The following is a 12,230-nucleotide window of genomic DNA, read 5'->3' as shown; positions in this document are numbered from 1 at the left end:
GTTAACTCGAGAAAAGAGCGATGGCAAGTTAAAAACAAGAAGAAAACAAAACCGATTCTTGATTTAATAATTCCTTTCATCCTTTTATTATGCTTCACAGTACAAAGGGCTTTATTTGTTGACAACACTGGCTCAGAATTAGCTTAATTAATCACACCCTTGATTCCCCATTCCTCTTCTGATCACAGAAGCTGCAATAAAACGCTAGTTAGCATTATTTACCATCACCTACAGTTTATAAACAGGGGAGCACCTTGTACTTTCAGGACTTAAGTCGTGCTAGGTGCTGTACGCAGACAAGTACAAAAGGCCTATCTAGCATCACAAACTGACCGCAGGGCAGATAAAACCCGCTGTTAAGGTCCTGGTTGCTTTAATTCAGTTAACATTGTATGCAAAACTCAGCAGGAGAACACATGCTTGGCGTGCAGAAGGTTCCAGGCTCAGACATCAGCATTTCTAAGCATGGTGGGGATAGACCCTTGTTAGGAATGCTGGGTAGACCACACAGAGCTACACTGGTCAATGGTCATAACTGGTTTTTAAGGCAGCTTAAAGAGATTTTTGACAGTGGGCTCAGGAGGTGGCAGGCTCTTCTTTGGATGTATCCAAGCACAGAAGCATAGGATCTTGCCTTCTGCTGAGTCAAACCAGTATTGTCTACACTGACTGGCAGAGGCTTTCCAAGGAACCCGGGACCACCTGCGTTCCAAGCTACCCCAGAGATTGAATGGGCATCTGGCAGAATCCGAGACCAGGGAGAAGAGTCAGTGGAGGAAGATTGGAAGAAATTTAAAGACTATTTACAGAAACATTGCAAAATTAATGAATGTTAGAATGATGTTGGAATGAATTTATGTGATTTTAGCAGAAATGTTACAAAGATTGAGGAAAAAACAGACTGCTAATTGGTGAAAAGAGGGAAAGTAAAGTTATATTAATATCAAGATAAATTACAGGACAAAAATTTGAAAAGACAGAAACGATTTGCTGAAATGGATAATTGACCTAGAATACAAAAAAGGGAGGTGCGAGGAGGTCAGGAAAATAAGCTAATGAAAGATAAGTAATGGGAAGATTTGTTGTATTTTTCCTTGTTTTTTCTTTTTGCTTAATGGATTTTAATTCTCCGCTTTTTCTTTTTTCTTTTTCTTTTTTGTATTTTATCTTATTTTTGTTTAAAATGATGTTTTTTGTTTTCTCTTTTTGTACCTCTAAAAATTTTAATAAATATCTTATATTAAAAAAAGAGATTGAATGGCCATCTGTCAGGGATGCTGCTATGGTATCCTACAAAACAGATCCTCCATCGAGCACGGGGGGGGGAGCAAATGACCCCCCCAAAGGTCCTTTCCAACTCCATGTTTCTATGGATGGAAGATCCTACAAGTGAAACTGCCTTACATAGAGTCAGACCAGTGTTCTGTCTGACCTCTTTTGTCCACACCGAGCTCTCTGAAGTCTCAAGCATCCCAACTTCATTCTCACTCGACATCTTTTTAAACTGGGATCGGATCTGGGCTCTTAGCTCCTCTCTCAGCTGGGCCTGTTGCATTCATCCTGGACTTCTTTTTCTTTTCTTCTTTTGGCAGGACAAAAGTGATTTCGTTTCAGTTTTTTAAAAGTTCACCATAGGAACAAGTCTCTTTGTTTTTAAGAAAAAGGAAGATGTCCCCAAAACGGTTGAAAACTAAGCAAATACGACTATGAGCTAAAAGCTGGTTTAGGGAGAGAGAGAGATGGGCCAAAGGAACAGGTGTATACAACACAGGGAAATTACAGTTTTTAAAAATACGCACTCTAATGCAGCTTCCATGCACTTATTCCTAGCACGATAAACCAACTGGAAGGTGGTAGCTTTGCCTTCACTGGAAGTTTTTATACAGCCATCTGTCTGGGATTTCTTAAGCTGTGATTCTCGCGCTGTAGAGGGTTGGACTAGATGACCGCTGGAGTCCCTTCAAACCCTACAATTCTATGATACTGTGAACCTCAAATGTCCACTGCACAAACAGTTGCTAACCTGATACAGCCGCTTCTCGTGTGTGTATTTATTTGGGTCTTTGCTACTGTTTCTAGGACAGATGGATAGGCTCAAAGTTCTGGATGTGCCTAAGGCATTTAGAAAACACTCCCTTAAAGGCCAAACTCAGTTAGTGGCTGCAGATGAAAATACTGCCAAAACAGAACCACGGAGTTAAAAGCGATGCCACCAAATGTTCGTGTGTAGGCATGCTCAGAAGGTTTACTGCAATGCAAAAAATAAAATAAAATCCAGCCCCCAACCCCTGAATGGGACCACCTCCCACCACCCCACAAATTATACTCCAATGAGGGCTGAGTATGTTCAAAAACCACAGAATTTGAGTTAGAAAAGAAAACAAAGAAAATCTGTGAATGGAGGTGGCGGCGAGTTTCTTGGAGAACAGGAGAGCTTTTGTCTTGCAATGTGTTCAGTTGCAGAACCCACTTGTCCATTGCAGAATCCAGCCTCAGAATTGTTCGGTGTGAATTCACAGGTCTTTTCAAACAAACAAAGGGGAGCAAACACAGCCTTCCCTAAATCCTTTCGCCACGCTGTTGGTTGACCCTTTTGGGGCTTTCCCCGGGAACAGGAAACACAACCAGAGAAGACCCTTGTCTACTTTCTAGCTGCCTTGCCTGAAGCTGTGGATCTGGGTGGAATACTTCTGCAGCTGCCCCGCGGGATCGTCGTCTTCCCCGCAGTGCTGCTGGTAGTGTTCGTACAGTTTGGACCTGCTCCCCGCACCGGGGGCCTCGGCAGCAGGAATGTGCCCGTTGGACATCCGGAGAATGGTCGAGGTGAGAGACTTAATATAGTTCTTGGCCAAGGTGAGGGTCTCGATTTTGGAGAGCTTGTTCTCCGCCCTCACATGGGGGATCACCTCCCGCAAGGCCTGGAAGGCCGCATTGAGCTTGTGCATGCGCTGCCTCTCCCGTTCGTTGCTCTCCAGCCTTCGCAAGCGCCTATCTTTGCTCCCTCCCCAAGGCAGTTTCGTGGGCCTGGAAGGGCTCTTCTGGCCCTCATTGTTCCTCTTCTCTTTGCGCCGCAAGCATTTCCCCAATTCCTCCCCGCCAGGGGCTGGCTCTTGACGCAAGGTGTCTTCGGGGATGGCGTGCCGACGTTTCGCACCTTTGCTTTTGGCCTTCATTGTCGGTGTGATGCCAGGAAACCGGCTCCCAGATCTTTTGCATTTATTTCCTTGTGGAAGATGTTGTTGGCACCAACCAAAGGGCTGTTTGAAAAAGAAGACACTAAATTAGTTGCCGACAGAGCCAGAAAATGCATTCTCACCAGATGTCACTCAACAGGGGTCTGTCGGGTTTATATATTCAGGATATAGAGGCAGTAGAGTCCTGAGTTTGGTGGAAAGGATTGTCACTGCAAGGGTGGATCTGACTTTTGGAATGTAAAAACGTGGGTGGGTAGGCTGCATTTATTGCATACCTGTTTTGTTGTTGTTATATGCAGGCAACTCTCTACTTGTGCCTGACTACACACATACATGGTGCAGGGAACCTGGAAATGACACAAAAGAACTGGAAAGTCTGTAGCTCACGGACAGACCCTCCCCAGAGCCGGAGGAGGATGACCTCTTCAGGGTCCAGGGAGGGTATCCTCACAAGCTGGAGGCGCAGCAGGACTTTGCTGAGACTGCTCAGCCTCCCTGCCTAACAGCTGACAAGTGGGGTAGCACAGCAGCCGCTGCTTTCCTGCGCATCAGCTGATAAGCCTGCATGCTCCACTGGCATGCAAGGAGACCCTCCCTGGAGCACGAAGAGGATGTCCTCTTTGAGCGCTGGGAAGGGTCTCCTCATGAGCCATAAGGGCATAGGTGCCAACTCCCTGAGGCCCTGAACACCCAAGCACCCACCAAATTCCCCATGAAGGGGCCGGGCACCCACAAATTTCTGTGCCAGAGCCATGCACACTGCATGGCACCCACAGCCCCGGGCACCCACGGTTGCTGGGCCATGCTGGCACTCCTGCATGAAGGTGTCTCCAGGGTGCTCCCCACTTATGTGCATTTCAGTTATACGTAGGGGCCTGGAACGTAACCCCCAGATAAGTGGGGAGTCACATCTTTGTGTATGTGTGTGTGTACTTTTATTGTATATTCCTTTTCTATTATTTGTTTATATAAACTGGTATCCATAAAAAAAGAATCAAAGCCAGTTTACAATAACAACACATAAAACTGTGCAGTTTAAATCAGAAATCAGCACACTATTGTGGGAAGGTGTATTCTTAATTGCCTGCACAGGCCTGAAGGAACTGAGAAGTTTTCAGCAAGCGCTCAAAACAGAAGGTGCCTGCTGAACCCCTTTTGGCACAGCATTCCACTGGCCTGGGAGAATGACATGAAAAGACTCACATCCTCGTTATTGTCAAATGTGGAAGTGATATATAATTTTTAATGTTTTGCTGCTGCTGTGAGCTAAACTTGGTTGTTGGAAAAGCAGAATGCAAATATTAAACCCAAGGCTAGAAAACTAATAAAAGCAGGGAGAGGGAGCTGGGATAGAACGTCCCCCTGCTATGCTTTGTATTTTGATTTGGAAGGGATTTCTTGCATGGAGTATTTAAAATGGCAACCTCCCCCTTCTAGCTCTCTTGTCTGCTTGGGAGCTGTACCTCTGATGCTCTTGTGTCTCCCAGTCCTTTAAAGCCAGGACAGCAAAGAGCTGGGAGAGCCCAGGCAAAAATAGCTCTTCCATAAAAAAAAAATGGGACGCAGGTGGCGCTGTGGGTTAAAGCCTCAGCGCCTAGGACTTGCCGATCGAAAGGTCAGCGGTTCGAATCCCTGCGGCGGGGTGCGCTCCCGCTGCTCGGTCCCAGCGCCTGCCAACCTAGCAGTTCGAAAGCACCTCCGGGTGCAAGTAGATAAATAGGGACTGCTTACCAGCGGGAAGGTAAACGGCGTTTCCGTGTGCGGCTCTGGCTCGCCAGAGCAGCGATGTCACGCTGGCCACGTGACCCGGAAGTGTCTCCGGACAGCGCTGGCCCCTGGCCTCTTAAGTGAGATGGGCACACAACCCCAGAGTCTGTCAAGACTGGCCCGTACGGGCAGGGGTACCTTTACCTTTACTTACTAGTAAAATACTGCAGACCCTGAGCCGTCTATCCCACCTCCAGGCAGACAACAGATGCAGAGCCAATGTTTATCTTTCTCATCTGCACCCGCCATTCCTCAAAGGGAGCTCAGGCAACACACTTGGACTCAACCTATTTATCCCACTCACAACTCTGCAAAGTAAAAGAGGTTGGAAAATACCCAATTGCCCAAAGACCACCCAGTGAGCTTCATGGTCAAGCAGAGAGCTGGACCACATCTGCACCTCCAAGACTCTCGCCACTCTCACCCAGGGATGGAGAAGCCTGTGGACGCTCTAGGCATCTCTGGACTGCAACTCCATTCATCCCTGACTGTTAGCCATGCTTGTGGGGGCTGATGGGAGTTGGAGTGCGAGAACACCGGGGGCGGGGGCAACCAGTTCCCTCCCATCCCTGCCATAAAGAACCCCAAGCTGAGATGGGGAAATCTGATAATGGCTGATTTCCATTGTGAAGAAGGACTGTCTTGCCAGAGTGGTGCATGCTCTAGTTATCTCCCGCTTGGACTACTGCAATGTGCTCTACGTGGGGCTACCTTTCAAGGTGACCTGGAAACTGCAATTAATCCAGAATGCGGCAGCTAGACTGGTGATTGGGAGTGGCCGCCGGGACCACATAACACTGGTCCTGAGAGATCTGCATTGGCTCCCAGTACGTTTCTGAGCACAATTCAAAGTATTGGTGCTGACCTTTAAAGTCCTAAGTGGCCTTGATCCTGTATACGTGAAGGAGCGTCTCCACCCCCATCGTTCAGCCCGGACACTGAGATCCAGCACTGAGGGCCTTCTGGCGGTTCCCTCATTGCAAGAAGTGAGGTTACAAGGAACCAGACAGAGGGCCTTCTCGGTAGTGGCGCCCGCCCTGTGGAACGCCCTCCCTTCAGAAGTGAAGGAAATACACAGCTATCTTCTTTTTAAAAGACATCTGAAGGCAGCCCTGTTTAGGGAAGTTTTTAATATTTAATGCTGTATTGTTTTTAACACTTGATTGGAAGCCGCCCAGAGTGGCTGGGGAAACTCAGCCAGATGGGCGGGGTATAAATAATAAATTATTATTTTATTATTATTATTATTATTATTATTATTATTATTATTATTATTAGCACCAGAACCTCCCTCTGCCTGGGTGCAAACTGCAATAGCAGAAAAATGCAAGTAGCAGATCAGCATTTCAGAATTCTAATTCAACACCTGGACATGAGAAGAGTCTGGAGGATTAGGCCAATAGCCCATCTAGTCTAGCCTCCTGCCCTCACAGTGGCCAACCAGATGCTTGTGGGAAGCCCGTAAGCAGGATGTGATCACCAGATCACTCTCCCTTCTTGCAATTTCCAGCAGCTGGTACTCAGAAGCATGACTGCCTCTGACTGAGTGACTACTGGAAGCTGAAAAGCTCAAATTCAACGTTTTGCAGACTTTCTTGAGTAATCTTGAGACAGAAAAAGATTACCGACTTTCTAGATCAAGGATGGGGAACCTGTGGCCCTCTAGATGTGGTTGGACTTCCACCAGGCTCAGCAAGCATGGCCAACAGCCAGGAACGATGGGACAATGTCCAACAACAACATCTGGAGGGATGTGGGTTTCCCACTGCTGTGTCTAGATCCAGTTCTATTTCTATGATAATAACAGCATCCTTAAAAGGGGTAGATTGGTAGAACTAGATGGATGAGCTCATAATTTCTAGAAGCAATGGAGCCATCAAGCTTGGTCTCTGGAAACATTTGCTACATATGAATCCATGTAGGAGAGAATGGTCTTCACCATTGAACAACAACCAACACCAAGCAGCTATATTTGAGAGGAGGGCTGTAGCTAAGCTGTAGAACATCTGCCCCACATGTGGAAGGTCCCAGGTTCAATCCCATTCATCTCCAGGTAAGGCTGCGAGAGACTCCCTGTCTGAACACCTAGAAAGCCACTGCCAGTCCGTGTAGACAACAGTGAGCTGGATGGCTCTGACTTGGTATTAAGGCAGATTCCTGTTATCCAAACAGTTGTGTATTCAAGGTGAGGTCTTCAGGCAAGGAGGTTAACTCAGACCATGCTCAACCTCTTTGAGAGTCAAAATGCCATTAAGGGTGGGAAACTAAGCTATATATATTCTCTATATAGAGCAGAGCGATTAAGCCATTTGACCCAGCAGAGATTGATTAAATACTAGCAGCAACAAAAACAAAGCAGGCAATGCTGTCCATTTCCTAAGTCCTCAAAGGTGAGCAGTTGGCTGCAGGAGGCATCCGACCCCAGCTATCCAAGGATAGGAGATCTTCCCATACTGTTCCAAGGTTGCTTTTAACTTAGGGTCCGCTGCCCCTCTCCTCCAAGCTTTATTCTTTATCTCCAAACAGCACCATAAAATCATAGAACTGTCGGGTTGGAAGGGACCACAAGGGTCATCTAGCCCAACCCCCTGCAATGCAGGAACGCGGGACTTGAACCCAGAACCCTGAGATGAAGAGTCTCATGCTGTACCGACTGAGCCATTCTGGGTTGGTACCTCGATAATATATAACACATGAGCACAGCAAATACTCAAGTATGTATTAAGTACGTTCAACAGGCAATTGCGTTGGGCTGCAGTTCCCTGCTGAGTGCACATGGTGCGGCAGAACAAGGCGCAGGGAGTCCGTTGGGCATGTCTCCTGCCTTCTCTCCCCTCTTTAGGAAGCTGCCTTACGCCACATGAGACCAAAGGCTCCATTGAGCTCAGTACTGTCTACATGACTAGCAGTGAGTCTCCAAAGTTTCAGACTGGGGGCATTCTTCAACATACTTGGAGATGCTGGGGAATTAAACTATTGGCCTTCTACATGCAGAGCAGGTGTCCTAGCACTGAGCCCTTCCCCGTGCTAGCAGTACTCTCTTTTCATGACTTAGGTCCCCATATGCATTGTACATGCCAAGCAGCATCAGACAAGGGTCCCCCCAAATAACCCTGGGGGAAACTGAGTTGTTAAGGGTTGTTAGGAAACCCCCATTCGCCTCGTGGAAATACAGTTCTCAGAGTGGCTTAAGAATCATTGCCTCTTCCCAGGGCACTCTGGGAAATACAGCTCTGCGAGATTACTAGGGCTCTCCGAACAACACTCAGCACCTTTAAACTACAGTTCCCAGGATTCTTTGCAGGAAGCCATGATTATTTAAAGTGGTATGGTACTGCTTTAAATGAATCATGTACAGTGGTACCTCGAGTTAAGAACTTAATTCGTTCTGGAGGTCTGTTCTTAACCTGAAACTGTTCTTAACCTGAAGCACCACTTTAGCTAATGGGGCCTCCCACTGCTGCTGTTGCGGCGCTGCTGCACAATTTCTGTTCTCATCCTGAAGCAACGTTCTTAACCTGAGGTACCATTTCTGAATTAGCGGAGTCTGTAACCTGAAGCGTCTGTAACCCGAGGTACCACTGTAGATGGTGGTTACGCTGTTGCATTTGCATCCCCAAAGATCTCCAGCATAAAACTACATACTTGAGAGCTTCTTCTTTCTCACTATTCTGTCCACATTCCACTTCCCCCTCCCCAAGGAGCCAAAGGGTCGCATGCATAGCTCTCCCCTCCATAACTTGTCATCACAACAACCTTGTGAGGTAGGCTAGGCTGAGAGACAGCTCAGGCTTCTTGGCGATTTTGGTCCCAAACTCTTAATTAGCTACACCACACACTGAGCCCTGGCAAATTTAGGACCAGTAAAAGATGTTCCTGATCCAGAACGAGACCCATTCTAAAAGAAGAATGGATTTTTAAAAATGCAATGTTTTGCACTGATAGTTTTAAGAGCATGTGTGTCAACAAACCCCCCTTGATTGCTCTCCTGTTCAGATTCCAGTCTTTCCACCAGGATTTTCGATTGTGAGCGGTTCTGAATAAAATATAAAATATGGGGCGGATACCTACCCAGCAATGGGGCAGATGACGGCAGCAGCATCCTTAACACCAAGCTGGTGTGGTCGGTGAGCAAGGTGCTCACATGCAGGAGAGCAAGTGCTTTGAATTCCTCTGCCTCTTGCAGACTGCTTGCCGGGGCTAGGACACGTCACTTTAATGCACAAACAGGTGAGAGAGGAGGAGTTTGGCTCGGTCAAGTCTTTTGCAAATAAGCCAAGAGGTGTGTGTGGCAGTTGTGAAATTATAAGAGTGTTTCGCCATGTGGCTGAAGCTAAGCAAGGATTATGCAGTGTGGGCAGGGATCGCAGAAGCAACATGGGCAACCCCCCCCCCCCGTTTGCTGCACAAGAGAGAGTGGGCAGCAGAGGGGGGAGGCTGGTGGCCTTACAGCCATGAAATGCGTTGTTGTTTCTCAGCCAGCCAAGTGAAGCAATCAGGGGTAGGTCAGCCTGACACACACCATACCCTCCAACATTTCTCCGATGAAAATAAAAGGTAAAGGTACCCCTGCCCGTACGGGCCAGTCATGTCCGACTCTGGGGTTGCGCGCCCAACTCGCTTAAGAGGCCGGGGGCCAGTGCTGTCCGAAGACACTTCCAGGTCACGTGGCCAGCGTGACAAGCTGCATCTGGCGAGCCAGCGCAGCACACAGAAACACCATTTACCTTCCCGCTAGTAAGCGGTCCCTATTAATCTACTTGCACCCGGGGGTGCTTTCGAACTGCTAGGTTGGCAGGCGCTGGGACCGAGCAACGGGAGTGCACCCCGCCGCGGGGATTCAAACCGCCGACCTGACGATCGGCAAGTCCTAGGCGCTGAGGTTTTACCCACAGCGCCACCCGCGTCCCTTCCAATGAAAATAGGGATGTCCTATTCAGTAATATCCTGCCAACCTAGCAGTTCGAAAGCACATCAAAGTGCAAGTAGATAAATAGGTACCGCTCTGGCAGGAAGGTAAACGACGTTTCTGCGCGCTGCTCTGGTTCGCCAGAAGCGGCTTAGTCATGCTGGCCACATGACCCGGAAGCTGTATGCCAGCTCCCTTGGCCAATAAAGCAAGATGAGCGCCGCAACCCCAGAGTCGGCCATGACTGGACCTAATGGTCAAGGTTCCATTCAGTAATAATCATAATAGTAGTAGTAGTGATCATTCTCATTCTTATTCTTATTTTTTATACCCCACCCATCTGATTGGGTTGCCCCAGCCACTCTGGGCAGCTTCCAACATCTATAAATACATAACAAAAAATCAAGGATTAAAAAACCTTCTCTATACAGGGCTGCCTTCAGATGTCTTCTAAAGGTTGTAGAGTTATTTATCTCCTTGGCTCGGGGGTCGCATAACTCCATACCCTCCCTATGAAAATAGGGACGTCCTAAGGAAAAGCGGGACATTCCAGGATCAGATCAGAAACCGGGATGGCTTCTGTTAATCCGGGACTGTCCCTGGAAAGTATGGACACTTGGAAGAAAGACACACACACACACACACACACACACACACACACATATTTTCGCTTTCTTCCACATAGAAAAACCGCAAACTGTCAGGGAACCTGCACACAAATCACACACGAGTGTTACTCTCTAGCTCAGGCATCCACCAACTCGGCCCTCCAGATGTTTTGGGACTACAACTCCCATCATCCCTAGCTAAGAGGACCAGTGGTCAAGGATGATGGGAATTGTCCCAAAACATCTGGAGGGCCGAGTTTGGCGATGCTTTAGCCCATTGTGGAAGCAGCTATCAATGCATTCTTCCATCTCAAGCAAGGTATACAATTATTATAAATTATATTTGTATACGGATGTGTAACAACGTGCTTCCAACATATGTAAAGAGAAATGGGCGTTACCCTGAGGTTGGATAGAATGAATATATGGGTAATGTGGTCGTCATTGGCAACCCATCCACTGGGTTGTTCAGGTTCAATTCAAGGCGCTGTTCTTACCTGTAAAGTTGGAATGGGGAACTTGTGAGTTTCAAGATGCTGCTGGACTCCACCTCCCACCATTCCTGACCATTGGCCAGGCTGGCAGAGGCTGATGGGAGTTGGAGTCCAATAACCTCTAGATAGTTATAGGTTCTCTGCCCCTCGAGTGAAGCCTTAAATAGCTAGGCACCTTAAAGTAGAGTGGGTCGCGGGTGGCACTGTGGTCTAAACCACTGAGCCTCTTGGGCTTGCTGATCAGAAAGTTGGCAGTTTGAATCCCTGCGACGGGGTGAGCTCCCGATGCTCGATCCCAGCTCCTGCCAACCTAGCAGTTTGAAAGCAAGCCAGAGCAAGTAGATAAATAGGTACAGCTCCGGAGAGAAGGTAAATGGCGTTTCCATGTGCTGCTCTGGTCTCGGTGTTCCGTTGTGCCGGAAGCGGCTTAGTTAGTTCTGCTGGCCACATGACACGGAAAAACTGTCTGCGGACAAACGCTGGCTCACTCGGCCTGTAAAGCGAGATGAGCGCTGCAACTCCAGAGTAAGCAAGACTTCAGGCTTGCAGAATTTACTTCTATCTTTTATGAATTAATTTATATATATATATTATTATTAGCCAGTTCCACCATCTAAATCCAGATGCAGTGGTTTGGGCGGAGCCACAAGTAAAATGATGGACCATGGAGGAGAGCAAATTACTGACTGCATCCCCCGAGTCGCATACACTTGAACACCCTGTATATGAAAGTGTTAAACCTACATTACCTGCATTACTTATTATTAGTCATTTTTTCTTCCCAGAAATGAACTCAAAAGTGATATACAAAAACAAAGATTAAAACAAGAATGAAAAGAACACAACGCACTCATGTAGTCATGAAAAGGCACTGGGTTCCCCTTTTTTATTCTGCTCTTTTATATAATTTGGCTGCTCTCGTATCTGGTCTCTGGGTCTTTTATTAGCTACTTAGAATTTTTAACGAAGCTGAATAAAGCTTAATAAACAACTACCAGACTTTTAGAAAACATCTAAGGCAGCTCTGTTTAGGGAAGCTTTTAATATTTGATGAATCATTGTATTTTAATATTCTGCTGGAAGCTGCCCAGAGTGGCTGGGGAAACCCAGCCAGATGGGTGGGGTATTATTATTATTACAAAGTGCTGCTTTCAGGTGAAGCTACATCTTCTCACCTGTCAGTGACAAAGCTGGGTGCTCCCTGGAGCTAGGTAAAGGTAAAGGGACCCCTGACCATTAGGTCCAGTCGTGACCGACT

At 47.3% G+C, this 12,230-nt stretch overlaps 1 protein-coding gene across 1 annotated transcript; it reads right to left on the bottom strand.

The window, feature by feature from the left end:
* Positions 1-1,583: 1,583 nt before the first annotated feature.
* BHLHA15 (basic helix-loop-helix family member a15) lies at positions 1,584-9,442 on the bottom strand. Its single transcript, XM_081889416.1, has 2 exons — positions 9,033-9,442; positions 1,584-3,257 (listed from the first exon to the last, which is right to left on the bottom strand). Exon 2 carries the CDS (start codon positions 3,171-3,173, stop codon positions 2,649-2,651), a length of 525 nt encoding a protein of 174 aa, XP_081745542.1. The 5' UTR covers positions 3,174-3,257; positions 9,033-9,442; the 3' UTR covers positions 1,584-2,648.
* Positions 9,443-12,230: the final 2,788 nt, after the last annotated feature.

The sequence above is a fragment of the Podarcis melisellensis genome (assembly GCF_964234715.1).
Source record: "Podarcis melisellensis genome assembly, chromosome: 14".
In the NCBI taxonomy this organism is placed as follows: domain Eukaryota; kingdom Metazoa; phylum Chordata; class Lepidosauria; order Squamata; family Lacertidae; genus Podarcis; species Podarcis melisellensis.
The sequence above is the reverse complement of the archived record's forward strand: the minus strand, read 5'-3'. Positions and strand labels throughout refer to the sequence as shown.